The sequence below is a fragment of the Anopheles coluzzii genome, chromosome 2 (assembly GCF_943734685.1).
Source record: "Anopheles coluzzii chromosome 2, AcolN3, whole genome shotgun sequence".
Lineage (NCBI taxonomy): Eukaryota > Metazoa > Arthropoda > Insecta > Diptera > Culicidae > Anopheles > Anopheles coluzzii.
The window spans coordinates 36,818,250-36,840,586 of NC_064670.1; the positions used below are offsets into that span (position 1 = coordinate 36,818,250).

Genomic DNA, 22,337 nt, shown 5'->3' on the forward strand with positions numbered 1-22,337 from the left:
ACGGTGAACTAGTTAAACGCTTTTTTTTACTTTTCACCCTCACCCTTCTCCCACGGCTACACACTTCAGTCCCATTCAGTTCCTCGTGCCAACCACCTAGCGTGGTGGTCGTCTTGCTGGTGCGATCGCGGCAAAGGCTGGTGTGTGCGCATAAAGCGGGATTAATTAAATCATGTATTCTTGAATTATTTCACCGACCGACCGAGCACGGAAAGCGCTCGAAGGCCTCCATCCGCTCCGACCTCCTCTACACGGTTCATCAACCGTTTGGAAGGCGGGCGCGAGCGCGCGCGCGCTCGCTCTTGCCTGTTCGATCGATCGACAACGCAGCCCTAGCATGGCTTCGATGTAGGAGCAGAACGTCAATGGGCAGAAGAAAAAAAAGTGCGCCGAGGAGGAGGATGAGGCAGGATGGTCGGTTGCTGTTGCGGTGGTCGCGGTACAAGAATGGCATGCCGGTTGGTGTTTCGTTAGATTCCGTACGCTGGCGGGATATCCAGTTTCGTTGATCTTGCGCCGGCAAACCGTTGCGTAATGCGTGTCTGTATGTGTATCGAGATGTGGCGTGCGAATTGAGATCGTTCTTAGTATTATTTTAATTGACTCGTTTGTTCGTTTCTCTACTTTCGCACGAGAGCTTTAAGTGACGGATCATTTTGTACGGACAGGGCAGATTTGTTTGAAGCTTTCTTAGCGCACGACACCCGTGTAACATAATCAGCATGCTTTTTCGTTCTGGCCAGCAGATCATCAAAGCTAACATAGCAAGAAATGATGCTGATTTGATTAAGTAAACAGAAAGCTTTTTTATTAAACCGATCAAACAACTTGAACCGAAAAATATTGTCACACATGGCACAATGAAATATAAATAATTCAATTTCAAAGCGCTTTCATGTCTGTGCATTAGTTTTGCGTAACCAGTAATCACTCATTTTCACAGCACATGATTACGGGCACGATCAAAGAGCTTTAAATCATAAGCTTTAGCGTAAATGGATGTGCAATATTGCGCCACATCCAATAAACTGCAGGCCAAATCAATGTATATCTCCAGCTAATTAGCCAAAACATCCCTAGTTGGTAGAATCAATACTACAACTTTCGTTCCGATGGCCGAGACAACCTTGAGCGCGTGGCAAATTGCCGACGTAAATGTTTACGAATAAACGAACAAACCATTCTGCATGGCTACTTTTGCTGGTAATAACATTGGGTACGTTTATTTTATTTCAGTCTATACACAACACAACAAACAACGATGGCTAACGCAAATCGAGCTAAATTATCCTACATTAGACGTTCATCTTACTGGAACGCTTAGCCTAACACTCGGGCCACGGGAGCCGGTGCAAGGATGGCCGGACCGGCCGCTACCGGCACGACTGCCTTCGGTACGAGCGGACCACGCTGTACGACGGCATTGAACCCATTGACGGGATCGGCAGTGTAGAAGACCGTACGCAGCGTGCCGTCTGGTTCGACCAGCGAGTAGGAGCCTGCACGAGTTAGAAAGAACGGGAGATTGGTGATTAGAATTTAAAAAGAAAAACCTCCACTTCAACCACAACGCGTACGATCTGCTCGAACAAACGCGATCGAGCCAATCTGAAGCCATCGAGCGGCGTGCAAGCCGTTCGAGCAGTTGCATACCTCGTACGATGTCGCCATCTCGCGTCTCTTGCTGGCTTTTGCTATCGCCCGTCAGAGCGTCCTGCACGTTGTACGCATAGGTGTACTGCGGCAGTGGATCGTAGTTGGTGCTAACGGCTACGGCCGGTGCCACTGGAACGACGGCACCATGCGCTCCGAACATAGCCACTGCTGCACTGAGCGAAGCGACGAACACGAAGAACTGCAAGCAAGCAACAAGTTTCGGTTGTCAGAATTGAACGGAAGTTAAATGCGTGTTCTCTTCGCACTTGCCACTTACCTTCATTTTGAAATGTGTGTTTTGTTGTTTGTTACGATTCCACAAACAGCACAAGGAAGTAGACTGCACTGGGTAATGTTTGAAATGGTTTTGATACCCTCAGTACCATCGGACAATGGTTTATAAAGCAAACATTACATCAACTCCCTCCGCCGTATCGTCCGCTTTATGACGTATCGTTTTTAATAAGGTGACATGCACATGCCCATCCACCCCCTGCTGCTGCTACTGCTGAAAATCAATCAGACCACCAACTACAGTCAAAACTACGATGCGCCCCACTTAACCGCTGATGGGTTCATAATAATGCGATTAAAAATTCACAACGTCAACCGGCCAACCGATTTCGGGTCGGCCAGCCAAGCAGTGGAGCACTTTGCATCGATAACCACGTAGAGTGACCGCCCTGAGGAAGCAGTAGGGCTCCGCCCAGCACCGAGCAAATTAATTCGGGCAACATTTGACCACAACAGCAACAGCCACTTAGTATATGCTGAAGAAAAAGGGGACACGTTACCAGACATACATTTTGGGCCATCTTTTCCTTCCTCACTGCCTGTTGCATAAGAAGACGAATGAAACGGGACACACACACACACGCATGACGCACTTTCGGGCCACCGGCACAAAAGTGAAACCTAGTGCAATATGGAACATGGTCGGATGTAGGAACCGCGCACAGGATTAGCTGATCGGTTTGTTGCATAACTGCAGTGTGATCGATCGTCTATAAGCGCAATTCACTGCGGGTGATTTACATCACAGCAAGTGCGGATGTTCTGTAAATGGAAGTAATGTGGAAGTAACGGCGGTGCTAATTGAAGGTTATGCTTTGGGGTCAAAGTCAAAGCCAATCTTAATGAGCTAAACTGTCTTTTGTTCCGGAGAAATGTTACCACAAGAACACAGACCCGTATAAATAGCAAAATTTAAAAAATGCAGTTTTCTTTTTCTTCGCTTTTCTTGCGAAAAAATGCACCATAAAAAAATAAATAAGTTCTAGTTGTTTATTTAATGTTTTTTTTTTGAAAATCCCCTGACATTTACGTTCGTAAATCAACTGCTTTTTTATTAAATTTTACCAATAAGCAGTTTCTAGGCAAAGTTTGGTTTACAGTGCGTGGCAGTAATATATGAAAAAATACAAAAAATAGAGAAAAGCTTGTAAAAAGTATCACATAAAACTAAAATGCGTAACAGTTAATTTATAACGCACTGGTACTAAATAAGACAACTGGATTTAATGGGTTTTGTCGGGTTCGTCGCCTTACTGGGCATTGAATATTAATGATCACTATATGTCACAAACTAAAATATTCAACGTTTGATTGGCAGAAACCACACGAAAAGGGATATTTAGTTGCACAGTTTTAATTTTATGCCTACAGTAATGTATCAAGTTTCATGTATATTACTTCTTCTTCTTCTTTTTGGCCTAACAACCTAAGCGGTCATATTCATCTAGGGTTCCTACACTGTTATTTACCAAGGAATCGGATAGTTGACCCTTAGTACGGGAGGACGGTACGCGTGGAAATCGAACTCGTTAGGCCGTGAAAGTACGCAGAGTTAAAGAGTCCATTACAAACATTGATAAGCAACAATGCTTAACACTTTAACCTTTAACACCTTGACTATCACGTACGATACGTGGTTATGTTTCCTAAGAGGATTGTTAATACCCACCAAGAGTAAATTACAAGTATTTGCATCCCAGCAAAATGCAACCAATAAAATGATCTGGCAATCAAAGTGTTAATAAATAAATTTCCCCCAAATGCGGTGCTAGGCGTAGTGCAAGGCGTAGTGTGCGCTCGTGTAATTGCCCATGTACTTAGCCACTTGCTCAGAACATACGCGAGTGACGGGCAACCGCGCATGCGCAAACGACCTTGTGCGCGATCAATGTGACCCAAATATAATACGCACCGTGCTTGGGGCTGACCCGCGCTACTGTGCTGGAGCAGCGGGTCTCTGTTTTAAGCATGCTCTATATTGCATCAGATAAATGCGATCGAGCGCCGAACTGACCTGCATCAAACAACCGATTGTGCAATATCGATTAAATTGTGCTGCGAAGTTCGCGAAGGGAGCAATAACGGAGCACGTGAAATGCTGAAAGTACCCGTGGGTGGTGTGCTTGTTGTGGTGTAAATGTTGTTTCAGTTCCTTACGTAGTTTGTTCGCATTTTTGTATGCATGCGTTAAATAATATGGAAAAGGCTTTTTGGTTGTATTTTTACGAGATTTTACGAGGGAAAAGACCCCACCTTTAGGTTTTGTTGGGTTTTCTGGTACATGCACACACCTACCTATTCACTGAATGCTGAATTTATTTTCCACGAACCGTTACGCATTATGCTACAATTCATAGCCCTTTGCAGTTTAACTTGACCGAGCCTGGAGCGGCTAGTTATTGTGTGAAGTAAGAGGGGGGTATTTGTAACAATTATCGATGCCAAGTGACATTCAAGCTCACCGAAGTGATCAACGTTATGCCGCCGGCGGTTTGTGACACACAACTATGTTGCATTTTGTTATAATAAACTTGAAGACTTCGCGCCGGACTAGTTCATTTGTAGCATGCATTTAATACGTGGATCATACAAGGGAGGGTGTTAGAGGAAAGAAAAAGGGACACACATAAATTGTCGCACCTTTGTTGCTGCTCCGAGGGAGCTTCGCGCTTAGTGTTAAATTCATATGACGACGGAGGGAAGGTTATTTTTCATTCATTTTTTTCTCTCTAGAATACCTTAAGGAGACGTTTGGAAGCCGGGCTCTGCAGATCCTTCGAAAGGTCATTTTAATCCGTCGGACGAACTTGATGCCATACTCGCGCGAACCAAAAACTGCACTCAGCTCGGTTGCTCTATCATTGTTTGCAAGGCAGTGCACCGAAAGAGAGAGGCTGGCGCAGAGAGCAATGATTCGCTACGGCGACCTCTACCACGCCCTAGTGCAGACGTGTTAGCACTTTCAAGTATGCGGTGCACATAACTGCGGAGATGCATTTGAGGCGACTTTGCGCTGGATCGCAGTAAGAAACTCCATGTATGGTTTCCACTAATAAATCGTTCCACACAGCAAAAACTAATCATCCTATTAATAATGATCATGATATAAGAGCAACTTAATAAAATTTTTGACTGTCGGAATGAAGTCTATTCTTTTCTTTAAAATATTTTATACTCTAAAATTCAAATACAACAGTGGCGTAACGCAGTTGAAGTCTATTAAAAAAATAATGTTTGAAAATATTTATAAAGTTGATTTACGCTCACGTTTGCCTCGTTAATGGTTCTATAATAATTAGAATAAAATAGTTGATCGTATATTTTGCAATAAAAAAAAGATGTGTGAAATCTCTTTAAATCGATTGCCGAATATAATTAAGCAAGAATGGTTCCATATAAATAGATAGACCAGTTTCCGCTAAAATATCTAGCATCCTAATGCATATCCGGTATGAGGTATAACTCAATAAACCTCATTTACCCCATACACGTGAACCGGCATTGCGGCATGACATCATAAAGGATGCAATAACTTATCGCCCTTCCGACCTGATCTAACCTGATCGCGAACTAATCACTATCAGGGTGGTTACAGCATCGTGGGCCTGTTCACTGCCAGCAGCTAGGGCCGGTTTGTAAGACAGCTTGACCCTGCACAGTGAAGATCATGAATGCAATCCACACAAACACACGCATAACATACCCCCCATACCCTATGGTGGATTTGAGCGCAAAAAGGATAGGCCGAAGTTGATGAAGCATTGTCTCAATTACCCTACCCATTGCATTGTACTTGTCTATTGCCGACTAATAACACCAGCTGCCCGTTTGACCCGGCGGCAAAGGAAACAGCATGCGTGGCGTTATACGCATGCGCGTATCGCACACATACACCCTAACTCTCTGTCAACCAGTTGAATGCATCAGCCGATCGACAAACTGCATCAACCCAGTGCGCCAGATCACCTGTGTCGCCGCGCGTGGCGTTGAAAGGAAAAAAAACACTATACGCTCTTTCTGTTTCTTTCACCCAACCACTCCATCACGACACACGACTGCGCGTTGGCGAAAAATGCGAAAAAAAAAAATTCTTTCTCGAGCAACACGAGATCGCTCTTGTTCGGTAAGGAATGACTTCGGAATCGTTCAGCGATCGCAACTAATGCTAGCGATTTCGATATAAAAACTCACCGATACCCTCGAAACCATATCACAATCTCTTCATTCGTCTAGCAAGAGCACAGCAGCAGCTAGCAACACAAAAAATGGCATTCAAAGTAAGTGTCTCTGCCAGGATCGTTAAATGGAGCACACGCACCGGCTGCTCAACTGGATAGGATTTTACTGAGACACTTCTGTTTTTCGTGCTTCACTTACAGTTCGCCGTCTTCGCCGCCATCGTGGCCGTCGCTAACGCCGTCGCCATCGGATACCCAGCCCCGTTGGGAGCTTACCACGCTCCTCTGGGAGCTTACCCGGCTGTGGCCAAGGTTGCCGCCCCGGTTGTTGCCAAGGTTGCCGATGACTACGACCCCAACCCGCAGTACAGCTACAGCTACCACATTGCCGTAAGTGGTCCAGCCCCATTCATCTAAAGCTTGAACCAAAATTCCTAACAATCCTTTGGATCCTTGCAATCTCTTACAGGATGCTCTGACCGGCGACAACAAGGAGCAGCAGGAGTCTCGCTCGGGAGATGTTGTGACTGGCTCGTACTCGCTGGTTGAGCCCGATGGCACCCGCCGTGTCGTTGAGTACACTGCCGATCCCGTCAACGGATTCAACGCCGTCGTCCACCGTGAGCCGCTGGCCGTCAAGGCTGTCGCCCCCGTTGCCAAGATCGCTGCTCCGCTGGCCTACCCCGCCGTCGCTAAGGTTGCTGCCCCGTACGCTCCCTACGGATACCCAGCCTACGGCAAGGCCATCCTTGGTTAAGCCATGTAAACCATCCCTAGACATAATCGCGGAACTGTTCTTAAGTCCAGTGCCTAATGCCTGCGCCTCTTGAAGTCATTAGTTAACGTCTTCCTTTATTTATTTTCCTTACTTTATTTCTTCCTTCTTGATTGTGGTTGTGCTTCTCACAAACGCTGTTGCTAAGCTCTGTTAGCGATCCTTTTCCGTCTCTCTTGAAACGAAACTTTCTATTTTCTCAATGATTTTTGTACATATGTAATACCAATACTGCTGCTATAGACGAAATGAATGCAATTTCGCTCTACAGACATGTGATTTGACTGTGTGACAAGATGTGTGAAACTATTGTTGTTGCTGTGCAAGTAGGAGTCGTCGGTTGACAAGCTGAAGAAAATAAAAGCAATTTCTACAAAAGAATACAAAACAGTTGTTCTTATATTTCTTCATTTTCCATTCGTTAATTCAATCCGTTAACCCTAACTAATGGTAAATTGTTGTGTGCTCGAAATGGCTAACGCATATTTGATTGGAATTTTTAACTGAAGTATGGGGGAGCACACCTGTCCATTGTTAAAGTGCACTCAGGATTGACATATTTCATTATCTTTCGATTGAAATAGACCGAAAATTACAAAGTTCTTATGTAGAAAGATGATACATGCAGATGAAAATTATTATTTTATATTTTTAATTAAATAAATCATGTTCAAAGATTCTTAAAAACGAGTTTAGCAGGAAAACCTAAAATGTCCTAATATTTAAAAAATGCTAAATACTACAATGAAAACACAACAGCTTCAAACATAATTCCAAAAATTGGGAGAAACATATGACTCAGGAATAACATTTTTTATATGTAGCATTAATTGTTTCATTTCATTTGAACCAGATTTAAAACAAATATTCCCAAAATGTTGTTCAAGAACTATAAAATATTTCAACTAAATGTCATGAGGGTTTTTTTGGCAATATGATTTTCTACATGTCACAGAGCATTTTGATAAGAAACATTGCACATAGGGCATACACATGTATTAAAAATCAAACATTAATTTTACCGCAGGTTTATCAGTTAACCAAATATGTTTAAAATAAATGCTTAAGCTTAGTGTTGTAACCGTTGTATGGTTCCGCCGAACTGTCAGCCAAGCACATCGCGGATAGGATAATACATAGTTAAATAGGGAACGAACGGCAGTTTCTGCCCTTTCAGTAAAACGAATTCACCGAGAGAACACAAGCCACAAAACGCCTAAAATAAAAACTAATTTTTTGGCACCACGCCTAAGCCTAAAAAAATCGGTTATATTTGTTAGATTCTAACACTTAGATAAAACTAAAATGTTTCACATTTGTATCATAATCTTTTTAGAACATGAACCTTTTGAACCTTTTATTATTATTATTATTATTATTATTTATTTTTTTGGGAAAATTTGTAATGTATTTTCACGAAATCACACCATTATTGAGAAAATGTTTATGATTTGACTCGCTTCAACTGATGAGTAGTACATCAAATGAAAGATCGACATTTTTCCAACGATTTGTCGTTGAAAATGCGGCACTTTGCTTGAACGGTACGTGGGACATTGTAATTTAAGTTCATGAATGCGGCACATTTTCTAAAGCAAACGCGATTTGAAAAATCGAGAAAATGTAACACAGGCATTCATGTAAGTTCAACAGTCCCGGGTATCATTTAAAGTCACACTAAATATATCAAATGAAGAAAAAAAGCGATAGAATGACAACAGGATTTTCATCTCTGCATTTATATGGACGTTGCTCACATTGTGCATTGAAATGTTTGACAATTGTTAGGAGACACTTCATAAGCAATGAATAAAGCTATATATATCGAATGTTGATAAAAAAACCCAAATTAAACCACTATGATGCATTGGGGACTCTAAAATTCTTCCATTTAGAAGGCCATATTTCAAACATTTACGAACACTTACTACTTCACTACACTCCTTGACTTTCAAATTCGAAATTTAAACCAACATTTATGAAGATCCTAAGCTAAGCGCGAAGTCCCTGCTGTCAGTGATAGAGAAGAAAGGTACACACATACAGAACATAGCATAACTAAAACTAACACAAACACTGCATAGGAAGTAAACAAATCAATTCAAATAATGCAACATAGAACATACAACTACTATTTTACTACATTAACCAATTGCAAATTAAGCTCATGTTGCACATAAAATGTATTTCATGATATGTTGCATCATAGAAATATTAAAGAATATTACATATCGAATGTATCAGCGAAAAACAAATGCGAAGTTAAATCTCGATTGATAAAATAACAATACAATCATCTATTATGATGACTATTCTTGGCAATGAATTTAGTTTTTATCTCTAATAAGATTTTTATGTTTGATACGGAGATTTGAAGTCCACTATACTACAATTATAAATTATTCCCATTGATTATTAAATTAAATTAACATTAAATTTATTTCCATTGAAATTCTTTAACCGCTGTATGAGAACGGAACGTTCACAAGCATTTTCACAGTTTTCTTGATCGCTTCTTTCGTTATTCTACACTGAAAGGCAATGACAAAATGCCCTAGCGAAACTAGTTCTGAGGTGGGTTGATCGGGCGCTACTACTCCAACACGCCAAGCTATCGTTGGCAAAGTCGTTGGAAAGTGGCCACGCATTTTGATATAAAAACCCGCCGATACCTTCGAAACCGTATCACAATCACTTCATTCGTCTAGCAAGAACACAGCAGCGGCCTAACCGTAGCTAGCACAACACTAAACACCTAAAATGGCATTCAAAGTAAGTGTCTTTGCCAGGATCACCAGAGAGGGCACGCTTACCCGGCCAGTCACGTGAATAAGATTTTACTGAGACACTCCCTTTTCACGCGATTCTTTTACAGTTCGCCGTCTTCGCTGCCATCGTGGCCGTCGCCAGCGCCGTCGCCATCCACCCCTCTCCGTTGGGAGCTTACCATGCTCCGCTCGGAGCCTACCACGCTCCTCTGGGAGCCTACCACGCTCCGCTCGGAGCCTACCATGCCCCGCTCGGAGCTTACCCTGCTGTGGCCAAGGTCGCTGCTCCTCTTGCCGTCGCTAAGGTTGCTGCTCCGTACGCTGATTACGATGCCAACCCTCAGTACAGCTACAGCTATGCCGTTGCCGTAAGTGTTCTAGCCTCCCAAAGCCTAAGACTACCACTATCCCTGTACTAACAATCCGTCCGTCTGCTCTGTTCGACAGGATGCCGTGACTGGTGACAACAAGAACCAGCAGGAGTCCCGCTCCGGAGATGTTGTGACTGGATCCTACTCGCTGGTTGAGCCCGATGGCACCCGTCGTACTGTTGAGTACAACGCTGACCCCATCAACGGATTCAACGCCGTCGTCCACCGTGAGCCGCTGGCCGTCAAGGCTGTTGCCCCAATTGCCAAGTACGCTGCCCCGCTGGCCTACCCCGCCGTCGCTAAGGTTGCTGCCCCGTACGCTCCCTACGGATACCCAGCCTACGGCAAGGCCATCCTTGGTTAAGCCATGTACACCATCCCTAGACATAATCGCGGAACTGTTCTTAAGTCCAGTGCCTAATGCCTGCGCCTCTTGAAGTCATTAGTTAACGTCTTCCTTTATTTATTTTCCTTACTTTATTTCTTCCTTCTTGATTGTCACTGTACTTCTTACAAACGCTGTTGCTAAGCTCTGTTAGCGATCCTTTTCCGTCTTTCTTGAAACGAAACTTTTTATCTTGTCGATGATTTTTGTACATATGTAGTGCCAATACTGCTGCTATAGACGAAATGAATGCAATTTCGGTCTACAGACATGTGATTTGACTGTGTGACAAGATGTGTGAAACTATTGTTGTTGCTGTGCAAGTAGGAGTCGTCGGTTGACGAGCTGAAGAAAATAAAAGCAATTTCTACAAAAGAATATATAATAGCTGTTCTTATGTTTCTTCATTTTCATTTATTTCCAACTCATAGTCGACGCACTATTGTAAGTGCAAGCCTAAATGAATTCTTTATACATGGTTACACTAGCATATACGTTTTAAATTTCTTGCCTGGTGGTCAAAACTGTTTGCTAGGGTTTTCCTAGCCAATCTCTAATGTTATTCATGCGTTACATTAAATTTCAATTCTTTCACATGATTTTCAACACATCACAAATAACTGCCAACTTAGTCCAGCTTGTGATGTGTTGAAAGTCATGCGAAAGAACTGACAAATATTTGTGATGCAAATTCAACTTTTGACATCTGTTGAAAAACATCTCAAAAGCATTGAAAAATGTTGTTAACACTTTGACCGCCAGCCTGACGTCACAGTTTTTGAGTGAGCACGTAGCGCATGGCAAGAGAGCGATGAGAGCGACAGTTGATCGTGCGATTGTTATCACTCTTTTGTTTCATTGCGATAAGCGGCGTAGCACATGTCGTTCTCGTTCTCTCTTTCCTACCCCATTCGTTCTCAAGAGAATCACTGAGCGTCAAATGCAAAGCTGAACGGTGAGCAAAACCGTCATGCGAATTTATATGACACGGCGCTTAAAGTGTTAACATGGAAAATTAGCTCGCAAACCCCTGTATGTTTGTGCATTGAATAGACGAGTAAGGTTCCAAAAATAATTTAATACGAGTTGAAAAGAAGAAAAAAACACGATTTTTAATGCACTTAAAAAACAAAGTATACTAACTGAACTCAAATTGTATCGCTGGGCGATATTAACTGTGCTAACGAAAATAATGCGGATAAATATGTTATGTTAATTGCACGAAATACTAGCGTTTGGCATATGTTGTAAACACACATCGAAAAGGTTCATTTTTTGTATCAGCTTTCCTACTACACTGCACTTCACTACAGCTTGTTCCAATTTTCCTCTGGAACTATTAGGCGCCAGCAACGGGTGAGATGAACTGGCAACCGACACAATAAACGATTTCTTTCCCTAGTTTTTTTACCAACGTCTACTAACTACGCGTTTGTACCGTGCTCTCTCGGGAATCACGGGAGATGACACTCGCAGATCTAATTTATCGTTAATTATTATTAACGATAATCAAACAGATGAGGAATCATTAAGATAACGTACTTTAAATGTCTTTCACCACCCTTCTTGACTACTGTCTTACAATTTTTAACCTCCTATTTCAAAATTCAAACCAACATATTCTTGAAGAAAATCAAGGCCATACTTAGCCAAACGAGTAGTTCATGCTGTCAGAAACAAAGAAAATTCATTCTTATTTCATATTTCTAAATCCTCATAAAAATATTAAAGATTACTACAAATCGAATGTATCAGTGAAAAGCAAATGCGAAGTTAAATCTCGATTGATAAAATAATAATGCAATTAATTTGTATGATGACTATTACCGTTTGTATCAAATACTTTTTTCAAAGATTGTTGATGTGTCATGGGTTTATCTTCACGCGCACTAACGAAACGTTAATTGTACTTTCAATAATAAAGTAGCTACATTGCTGCGTTAGCTTGACCGGGAGGTCTATGCAAACGGCCAAGCAGTGAAATATTACCTGGGAAACATAAACAAACATAACAGGAAGCAGAAATCGCGTCCACTGGCTCCGTAGCGGCAAGTAATAACGCCAAAACTCAATTCAATCATTTAAAGCAAATTTCGACTACATTTCGATTTGATACCCTAATACGAGAACAAGTCCAAACATTCCCCAGCTGCGTCCCAGCCACATTTCCTAAAGGAACCTGATGCAAAAGGTCTACTCCAACAATTTTGTTGCGAAGTCTGAGGAGGAACTGATAAACAACGAAGTTGGATAATTGGCCAATTGTTGCACACCACCCAATTATTGCACACTACGTATAATTTGTCGTTTTTCCAAATGTTCATAAAACTTTTTTAAGGGAGCATTTTTCCATAAAAAATTACCATTTCTGCTGCATATAACACTATTTTTTTCAAAGAGTTCATGTTTAGCTTATTTAAACACAGGTGAAAATATTTCGACTTATTTCGATCAAAACGAATGGATTTCTTAGGAATCAATCGCTAGGAATTTTGTCTTACGAAATGATGTTTATTTTGACATGCGGCAGCAGGTACAAGTTTTCAACTTATTTTGTAGAATTTCGGCTTGAACAAATGACACTCGAGCAATGTAAGAGCGTTGCGTATTGCCCTAAACACTATTCGACTGAAATGCATCCAGTTAAGGGATCTTTTTCGTCGGTTTCAGTGTATTGGAAAGTGTGCAATAATTGGGTTTTAAGTGTGCAACATAATTTTGAGTTTTTGTAAGAGTGCAACAATTGTATTTTTAAATTTAAAAAAAAATCAGTATTTCTTGACAGTATTCATATTTCTGCCTAACATTTTTGTTATTTTTGAAACAATAATGATGTATACTAGACACGCATAACATGCATATAGTGATTTCATCCATCTCAAACATTTAAAATAAGTTGGCTATTCCCTTAAGCGTGCAACAATTGAAAAAATACCCTTAGTTTTCTCTCTTCGTTTTTTTTCTACAGCCAGCCAAAAACCATCTTTTTTTTATACAAACGTTATTACGTTTCCATCTCTAATCTCTCTTCTTATGTTTGATACAAAGATTTTAAGTCTTCTATATTACACTTATAAATTATTTCCATTGAATATACATTAAACTTATTTCCATTGAAATCCTTTATCCGGTGTACTACCGTATAATTGCGGAACGTTGACAAGCATTTTCACATTTCCATTGATCCCCCTTTCGTTATTCTACGCTGAAAGGCAATGGCGAAAAGCCCTAGCGAAACTAGTTCTGAGGTGGGTTGATCTGGCGCTACTACTCCAACCCGCCAAGCGTTAGCTATCGTTGACAAAGTCGTTGGAAAGTGGCCACGCATTTTGATATAAAAACCTGCCGATACCTTCGAAACCGTATCACAATCACTTCATTCGTCTAGCAAGAACACAGCAGCGGCCTAACCGTAGCTAGCACAACACTAAACACCTAAAATGGCATTCAAAGTAAGTGTCTTTGCCAGGATCACCAGAGAGGGCACGCTTACCCGGCCAGTCACTTGAATTTTACGTGAGATTTTACTGAGACACTCCCTTTTCACGCGATTCTTTTACAGTTCGCCGTCTTCGCCGCCATCGTGGCCGTCGCCAGCGCCGTCGCCATCCACCCCTCCCCGTTGGGAGCTTACCACGCTCCGCTCGGAGCCTACCACGCTCCGCTCGGAGCCTACCACGCTCCTCTGGGAGCCTACCACGCTCCGCTCGGAGCATACCATGCTCCTCTGGGAGCTTACCCTGCTGTGGCCAAGGTCGCTGCTCCTCTGGCCGTCGCTAAGGTTGCTGCTCCGTACGCTGAATACGATGCCAACCCTCAGTACAGCTACAGCTATGCCGTTGCCGTAAGTATTCTAGCTTCCCAAAGCCTGAGGCTACCACTATCCCTGTACTAACAATCCGTCCGTCTGCTCCGTTCGACAGGATGCCGTGACTGGAGACAACAAGAACCAGCAGGAGTCCCGCTCCGGAGATGTTGTGACTGGATCCTACTCGCTGGTCGAGCCTGATGGCACCCGTCGCACTGTTGAGTACAACGCTGACCCCATCAACGGATTCAACGCCGTCGTCCACCGTGAGCCGCTGGCCGTCAAGGCTGTTGCCCCAATTGCCAAGTACGCTGCCCCGCTGGCCTACCCCGCCGTCGCTAAGGTTGCTGCCCCGTACGCTCCTTACGGATACCCAGCGTACGGAAAGGCCATCCTTGGTTAAGCCCTGCATACCATCCCTAGACATAATCGCGGAACTGTTCTTAAGTCCAGTGCCTAATGCCTGCGCCTCTTGGAGTCATTAGTTAACGTCTTCCTTTATTTATTTTCCTTACTTTATATCTTCCTTCTCGATTGTCACTGTACTTCTTACAAACGCTGTTGCTAAGCTCTGTTAGCGATCTTTTTCCGTCTTTCTTGAAACTAAAATTTCTATTTTCTCAATGATTTTTGTACATATGTAATAGGCGTTTGCCAATATTGCTGCTATAGACGGAATGAATGCAATTTCGCTCTACAGACATGTGATTTGACTGTGTGACAAGATGTGTGAAACTATTGTTGTTGCTGTGCAAGTAGGAGTCGTCGGTTTACGAGCTGAAGAAAATAAAAGCAATTTCTACAAAAGAATACAAAACAGTTGTTCATATGTTTCCATCCGTTAATTCAATGTTACCATTAACAATGATAATTTGTAGTATGCTCGAAACGACGATATTTGATTAGAATTTTAATCGTACGGCCAGACGAGGTAAAGTATACAGCGAATTGAACTAGTTGACAGGCGAAATATCTGTCAGGAAGCGCATCACAGCCACCAGGTAATGTGCAATGTAAACAAATAACGTGTACAAATCCGCAACTTTTCGTAAATTTGATGTGTTTCATAGTAAAAATGGTTGTGATTGCGAAGAAACATATTCCAATTGTTAAAATATTCAGAAATTGACCTTCCTAACACTTTAAATCCATTAAAACACACCTGTACCACTAAAAATTGCACCACTATTGGTACACTTACCCTAAACTATATATTTCTTTTCACCCTAAACTTTAAGGAATTTTCAAAATTGTGTTTCTATATATTTCTTACTTGCAAAAAAACATCTCATTTCCACGACCGCCTACCCGGGTAGGACCATACATTTTGTATTAGAGTTTTGCGGATATTAAAGCTTTTAATTTTCGTTCTAGACAACTTTTTTTTAATCAAACTAGTTGCGTTATGTTGTTATATGACGAATAACGTACAGTATTTTTTAAACAAACTTTTTCTTATGTCTTCTTATGTTAAGGCTTTCAAGACTTATTAGGTACCACGCATCCGGATAATCAGCCCTTTGCTACAGGACGCAGTCCATACTAGGTTTAATTCCATGACGGGCATGTTGTTAAGTCGTGCGAGTTGACGTCTCAATAACATGTCCATCATGCGTTCAAGCCTAGAATGGACCGTTCTCCTGTAGCAAAGTTTTACTCTCCGACTATGTAGTATTGAATAAGTATCGAAAGCCAGTATAGGCAGGCATGCCACCTAGAGCGTTACGCCAAACAGAAGAAAAATAAGACGTGAATGAAGAAATGTTTTGAAATCGAATCATTTTAATCAACATAACTTTCATACAAACAAAATGTAATCTTAACACCACTCGTATGGTCCTGTTGCAAAGTGCGGTCTTTTTCTTCCCTGATCGTTAGTTAGGATAAGGCTCGACCAAAATGCAAACCCTTTTTTCAAGATACTTAGATAATGGCTACGATTGTTCATATAAAAATACTTCAACAGACCATAATGATTTGCGTACATCTGCGTCTCGTGCGGAAACAGTAGCTGGCGTATACCTTCCAAGTGATATGAAGGATTTCCAGATGACATGAATTGAGTCCAAACACGGACATACCTTGTGTTATCAGTAGAATAATAAAGTATTTTAGAAGGATTAGCCTCCTCAATTGTGCGATTAATTAAGCGTGGCAAATAACACAACCAGTGATAGTAAACGGAAAAATTAATATTCACGAATTTCGGCATAAAACCACAATTGGTACAGCTATGGCGAATTGCTGGGAACACTATAGCCATAATTGGTACCTTGAGATGCAATTTTCAACTTAGATTTTCTACGATTTTAATACACACCAAGTTAAAAAAAAACTGTCGTAATCTACACATTTCAGGCTTCAGTTCAGTTTACTTTTTATCTCTAATCGGATTTGTATGTTTGATACAGAGATTTCAAGACTATTATGTTGCACTTGTAAATACTTCTCAATAATTATACATTCAATTAATGTCCATTGATATTATTTTACTGTTGTACTAGCGTATCAGAGCAGAGACATTTCAAAAGGCATTACAAGTATTTTCACAGTTTTCGCTTGTTCGATCCTTTCGTTATTCTACGCTGAAAGGCAATGACGAAAAGCCCTAGCGAAACGAGTTCTGAGGTGGGTTGATCGGGCGCTACTACTCCAACCCGCCAAGCGTTAGCTATCGTTGGCAAAGTCGTTGGAAAGTGGCCACGCATTTTGATATAAAAACCCGCCGATACCTTCGAAACCGTATCACAATCACTTCATTCGTCTAATAAGAACACAGCAGCGGCCTGACCGTAGCTAGCACAACACTAAACACCTAAAATGGCATTCAAAGTAAGTGTCTTTGCCAGGATCAGCGGAGAGGGCACGCTTACCCGGCCAGTCACGTGAATGAGATTTTACTGAGACACTCCCTTTTCACGCGATTCTTTTACAGTTCGCCGTCTTCGCTGCCATCGTGGCCGTCGCCAGCGCCGTCGCCATCCACCCCTCTCCGTTGGGAGCTTACCATGCTCCGCTCGGAGCCTATCACGCTCCTCTGGGAGCCTACCACGCTCCTCTGGGAGCCTACCACGCTCCTCTGGGAGCCTACCATGCTCCTCTGGGAGCTTACCCTGCTGTGGCCAAGGTCGCTGCCCCTCTGGCCGTTGCTAAGGTTGCTGCTCCGTACGCTGATTACGATGCCAACCCTCAGTACAGCTACAGCTATGCCGTTGCCGTAAGTATTCTAGCTTCCCAATGCCTGAGGCTACCACTATCCCTGTACTAACAATCCGTCCGTCTGCTCCGTTCGACAGGATGCCGTGACTGGAGACAACAAGAACCAGCAGGAGTCCCGCTCCGGAGATGTTGTGACTGGATCCTACTCGCTGGTCGAGCCCGATGGCACCCGTCGTACTGTTGAGTACAACGCTGACCCCATCAACGGATTCAACGCCGTCGTCCACCGTGAGCCGCTGGCCGTCAAGGCTGTTGCCCCAATTGCCAAGTACGCTGCTCCGCTGGCCTACCCCGCCATCGCTAAGGTTGCTGCCCCGTACGCTCCCTACGGATACCCAGCCTACGGAAAGGCCATCCTTGGTTAAGCCCTGTACACCATCCCTAGGACATAATCGCGGAACTGTTCTTAAGTCCAGTGCCTAATGCCTGCTCCTCTTGAAGTCATTAGTTAACGTCTTCCTTTATTTTTTTCTTCCTTGTTCTTTACCTTATCGATCTTTATCTGTCTTTTATAACTTTTTTTTTTTTGACAAAGACTTTTGTACATATGAAGCGGGGCTTTGTCAATACTGCTACTATAGACTTTTGTTTTGTGAAACTATTGTTGCTGCTGCGTTAATAAGAGTAATCAGAAGACGAGCTGAAGAAAATAAAAGTAATTTCTACAAAAGAATAAATCCCCGAGCTTTTTTGTAACTATAATCTTTCTAAAGTTTTTAAGACCGCTAGCGATAGTGTAATCTCCTTAAATTGATTGGCACAGTTAAAATTTAAAAACTTTCTTTCTTATATAATTAAATTGTTTGAAGATTAATACAAGATTTAAAGAGCATAGCTAAAGCGCGTGTTGAACAAATTCAAAACTTCACACACTGTAAAATAATTGTCATAGGTGATCATTGTATGTGATGATTAATATAACAGTCTTTAAAAAAAATGATAAAAAGGCTATTACAGACTTTGATAAAGCCTATTTATGATATTTTGCATATAAAATTCGAAGCCATAGTTGATAACAATCCTGAAAGAACTTGGTAATGGGCCAGCCAGACATTGAAAAAACAAACATATAAACAATTATGCTTACAGCTTTTTTTCTGACTAGCTTAGTATCACTAGCCTCGCATAAAATATATAAACTATCAAATATGCTTGGATATTAGCAAACAAAATGAATTGTTATGATATTAAAAAAAAAAAACAGTTTTTTTCATGTACAGTTAAAACATTAAACTTAAAAGCTTCCTGATAACTTTGAGTATTTATACCCTTTTCCACGAGATTTTTATCTAGATGTCCCTAACCAAAATTAATTTAAACCTTAACGATCATAGAAAAAGCCCTTTGCACGGCTCTCGTTTATATCGTAGCATTGTTTATTAAAAGATGTGTACGATACATGATTTTATGTTAATAATCCCAACAATACTTATCATTTTATCCTTTATTTGTTAGTTTTGTGTAACTTTTTTATAATTCTACACATTTCTATTGTTATGACGAATGCGTCACAATAAGTATCGCAAATACACCAGCGTTCTCCAATTAATTGAGCCAAATATTTGCTTTTAATTAAGCAATGTTAACTATTAGTTAAGCTTTTGTATAGTTAAAGGTACGTTTACTGTCAAAGAACAATACATCGCCCAACACATAAACAATACGATTATGCAGTTTTATTCGTGTATCAGTTTGCAGTGATTTAGAAAAATGCAATGGAATATGGACAGAATAATTTATTAATAGAGCGTGAACGATAAACACAGCACAGTGATTAAAATTAATTGGAACATTGTACAGAGAAAAGATTGTTTAGGAAAAATAATTTAAAATAAATTATCATATAATTCAAATATTTCAAGATAAGTTAACGTACTAGGATGATAATTTATCATAAATGTGAAAAATCAAACTACACATTGAATGTAGCAAGGAGTTCTATTATTCAAGCCTCAGATTTGATACATTTAACCGAAATCACATAAGTAAGTAAGCCGGATAAGTAAGTAAGTAACTGAAATCACAAATAAAATTATAAAAAGTCGTATTATAAAAAAAAGCTCATACACTCACAGTTTAAGTTATTTTTTATGAAAGTGAAGTTATTTTGTTTGATAAACGATCGTAATATGTTATGCCATTCATAATTTGCTAGTTAAATGACATTTTTTTCAAAAAATATTCATGAACATGCAAAAGTTATTTTGTTCTAATTTCCATCAAATGCCCACAGCATTGAAATGTCAAAAAGCAACATTTAGTATGTACCTATTTTCGGTCGCATTCGAGGTGGTAACTATTTATATTATCTTTTACATCATTTAATCTTTCGAATAAACCGAAGTTTACATTATTCCACGCACAAGATAGCAATAGACAGCAAATCTAATGGAAAGTATGAAGTTCGCTACATTAATTTCAAATTTATAAAAAAAAATAATACAGACGGAAACGCTGTGAAACTTAATAAAGGAATCCGGGCCAGCTACTATATCATGATTTTTAAAAATAATTCCTTTTTTTCTAAATCGTTATGTGTTTGACTTAAAAGTTGATTCGAGCTAATCAACATTTATTTGATTAAATTTAAAATTTTTAAAAACAATTTCCTATATTTAAGTCATTTATTTACGAATCCCTAAAACAGTACTCTACTATACAAATACAAATTGTTTTCACTACCAACAACACATATTTCCACGTTTTCATCGATCTATCCTTTCATTCTCACACACTGCAAGGTTGCGTTTATTGGACTGTCTAGTACACGGAAAGCCCAAACGAAACTAGTTCTGAGGTGGGTTGATCGGGCGCTACTACCACAACTTCGTTGGGATTGGCTTTCGTTGGCAAAGTCGTTGGAAAGTGGCCACGCATTTTGATATAAAAACCCGCCGATACCTTCGAAACCGTATCACAATCACTTCATTCGTCTAGCAAGAACACAGCAGCGGCCTAACCGTAGCTAGCACAACACTAAACACCTAAAATGGCATTCAAAGTAAGTGTCTTTGCCAGGATCACCAGAGAGGGCACGCTTACCCGGCCAGTCACGTGAATAAGATTTTACTGAGACACTCCCTTTTCACGCGATTCTGTTACAGTTCGCCGTCTTCGCCGCCATCGTGGCCGTCGCCAGCGCCGTCGCCATCCACCCCTCTCCGTTGGGAGCTTACCATGCTCCGCTCGGAGCCTACCACGCTCCTCTGGGAGCCTACCACGCTCCGCTCGGAGCCTACCATGCCCCGCTCGGAGCTTACCCTGCTGTGGCCAAGGTCGCTGCTCCTCTTGCCGTCGCTAAGGTTGCTGCTCCGTACGCTGAATACGATGCCAACCCTCAGTACAGCTACAGCTATGCCGTTGCCGTAAGTATTCTAGCCTCCCAAAGCCTGAGGCTACCAGTACGCCTGTACTAACAATCCGTCCGTCTGCTCTGTTCGACAGGATGCCGTGACTGGAGACAACAAGAACCAGCAGGAGTCCCGCTCGGGAGATGTTGTGACTGGATCCTACTCGCTGGTCGAGCCCGATGGCACCCGTCGTACTGTTGAGTACAACGCTGACCCCATCAACGGATTCAACGCCGTCGTCCACCGTGAGCCGCTGGCCGTCAAGGCTGTTGCCCCAATTGCCAAGTACGCTGCCCCGCTGGCCTACCCCGCCGTCGCCAAGGTTGCTGCCCCGTACGCTCCTTACGGATACCCAGCCTACGGCAAGGCCATCCTTGGTTAAGCCCTCATTTTCATCCCATGAGACGCGAAATCGATTCCATTTTCCAGTACCTAATGCTCACGCTTCACCCTGAAGTCATTAGATAGCATCGCCTGTTATTTATTTCTCATCTCTTCATTTCCTTCTCATCGCTATTTTTGTTATCCTATGAGCGATTTGAACATTCATGTACATATGAAAATGGGATTTGCTTCGCATCCAGAAGCTGCCCGCAGACATGATAATGCTAACAATTTCGTTTAGCAAACAAACCGTGATTTGACTGTGTGTGACAAGATGTGTGAAACTATTGCTACTGTTGTGTAACAAGAAAAAAATTCAATTCAAATGTTGATTCAAATAAAATCAGCATCTTAAACCAATTAAAATGTGTTTTGTCTAATATCCATTGCAAGTGATGTAAGTATACTTTAGATTAAAAAAGTTTTCGTAGCGTGGGATCTATCAGACACATGCCCCTTTCATTTCAAGTTTACTTTGAAATAAATTTCTTGTTACTTATTTTTAATATTTAAACTGTAAAGTATAATGAAATTTACGGAAAACAATTTATTGTGGCAATATAATAAATTATATCATTCCATTTAAAAACACGCAACAGATTTAAATACAATGGCAGGAAGGAGACAAGAAGGATACCACACGTTTACAAGTCAAAAATCATCAATAGTTCTTTAGTTTTTAGTGCATTCAAAATCGTGCTAATGAAGAGTTATTTTACTCCATTTTCTTTAATTTTCCCCCAAACTCTACATGCTTTAAGAAACTCTTAAGCTCAGTAGCTGACGTTTTCAATTAGAATGAAGAATTGATACCACGAGGTAGTACCTAGACGACACGATTCTTGGATAGCAAATATATCGTTTTGCATCTACACGACACAAATCTGCGTAGATTTGAATACGACTTCTATAAGCTCTCCTATCAAAATGGAGTTTACATACCAAAATACAGAGTAACCCATGTAAAAAAGGTCACAAAAGTGAAAATTTCTTCTATCCACTAACCAGTTCATGCTGCTGCTGTTGTATTGCTAATAAACTATTAGCTGAACCAAATTAGAAAGATTTTTTAGACTCGATTCGTGTCGGCTAAACGTAATTTAAAACCGATACGTATTGATGAATGATAAATGACACACTAATCTGGTC

At 41.2% G+C, this 22,337-nt stretch overlaps 5 protein-coding genes across 13 annotated transcripts in view; 3 read left to right on the plus strand and 2 right to left on the minus strand.

The window, feature by feature from the left end:
- The window catches only part of LOC120952095 (larval cuticle protein A2B-like), a 68,707-nt gene extending 53,647 nt beyond the window's left edge, over nt 1–15,060 (plus strand). Inside the window, exons 2-5 of one of the 6 annotated variants that reach the window (XM_049605761.1) lie at nt 6,172–6,227; nt 6,330–6,518; nt 6,598–6,825; nt 14,579–15,060. In XM_049605761.1, coding sequence (XP_049461718.1) covers nt 6,216–6,227; nt 6,330–6,518; nt 6,598–6,825; nt 14,579–14,638 — 489 coding nt within the window. In that variant the 5' untranslated portion in view covers nt 6,172–6,215 and the 3' untranslated portion in view covers nt 14,639–15,060. Of the gene's footprint in view, nt 1–6,171; nt 6,228–6,329; nt 6,519–6,597; nt 7,300–9,549; nt 9,676–9,778; nt 10,040–10,118; nt 10,806–14,578 lie in introns of those variants that run through there. The other 5 variants (XM_049605760.1, XM_049605758.1, XM_049605757.1 and 2 more) reach the window with 5 other exon arrangements.
- LOC120952088 (neurobeachin-like protein 1) overlaps nt 1–22,337 on the minus strand; it is a 64,921-nt gene that overhangs the window by 11,926 nt on the left and 30,658 nt on the right. The window lies entirely within an intron of this gene.
- On the minus strand, nt 1,192–2,269 carry LOC120952099 (larval cuticle protein A2B-like). Its single transcript, XM_040371219.2, has 3 exons — nt 1,934–2,269; nt 1,654–1,855; nt 1,192–1,499 (listed from the first exon to the last, which is right to left on the minus strand). The coding sequence occupies exons 1-3, from the start codon at nt 1,937–1,939 to the stop codon at nt 1,321–1,323; spliced, it is 387 nt and encodes a 128-aa protein (XP_040227153.1). The 5' UTR covers nt 1,940–2,269; the 3' UTR covers nt 1,192–1,320.
- LOC120952093 (larval cuticle protein A2B-like) lies at nt 13,773–17,867 on the plus strand. Of its 2 annotated transcripts, none has more exons than XM_049605756.1 (3): nt 13,773–13,879; nt 17,171–17,452; nt 17,532–17,834. In XM_049605756.1, the coding sequence occupies exons 1-3, from the start codon at nt 13,868–13,870 to the stop codon at nt 17,817–17,819; spliced, it is 582 nt and encodes a 193-aa protein (XP_049461713.1). In that variant the 5' UTR covers nt 13,773–13,867; the 3' UTR covers nt 17,820–17,834. The 2 variants fall into 2 exon arrangements, with proteins under 2 accessions (XP_049461713.1, XP_040227145.2); XM_040371211.2 differs by lacking the exon at nt 13,773–13,879 and adding an exon at nt 16,978–17,067 and having other exon boundaries at nt 17,532–17,867.
- LOC120952094 (larval cuticle protein A2B-like) lies at nt 13,793–21,554 on the plus strand. Of its 2 annotated transcripts, XM_040371212.2 has the most exons (4): nt 13,793–13,879; nt 13,990–14,271; nt 14,351–14,578; nt 21,127–21,554. In XM_040371212.2, exons 1-4 carry the CDS (start codon nt 13,868–13,870, stop codon nt 21,184–21,186), a joined length of 582 nt encoding a protein of 193 aa, XP_040227146.1. In that variant the 5' UTR covers nt 13,793–13,867; the 3' UTR covers nt 21,187–21,554. The 2 variants fall into 2 exon arrangements, with proteins under 2 accessions (XP_040227146.1, XP_049461712.1); XM_049605755.1 differs by lacking the exons at nt 13,793–13,879; nt 13,990–14,271; nt 14,351–14,578 and adding exons at nt 20,350–20,455; nt 20,559–20,819 and having other exon boundaries at nt 20,899–21,554.

What these genes read in the sequence shown, in the direction of transcription:
- LOC120952099 (XM_040371219.2), bottom strand. An exon ending in AGATGGCGACATCGTACGAG is followed by an intron (nt 1,500 to 1,653) that starts GTATGCAACTGC and finishes TAACTCGTGCAG; the next exon opens with GCTCCTACTCGCTGGTCGAA.
- LOC120952093 (XM_049605756.1), top strand. An exon ending in GCTACAGCTATGCCGTTGCC is followed by an intron (nt 17,453 to 17,531) that starts GTAAGTATTCTA and finishes TCCGTTCGACAG; the next exon opens with GATGCCGTGACTGGAGACAA.
- LOC120952094 (XM_040371212.2), top strand. An exon ending in GCTACAGCTATGCCGTTGCC is followed by an intron (nt 14,272 to 14,350) that starts GTAAGTATTCTA and finishes TCCGTTCGACAG; the next exon opens with GATGCCGTGACTGGAGACAA. An exon ending in CCTACCCCGCCGTCGCTAAG is followed by an intron (nt 14,579 to 21,126) that starts GTTGCTGCCCCG and finishes GCCGTCGCCAAG; the next exon opens with GTTGCTGCCCCGTACGCTCC.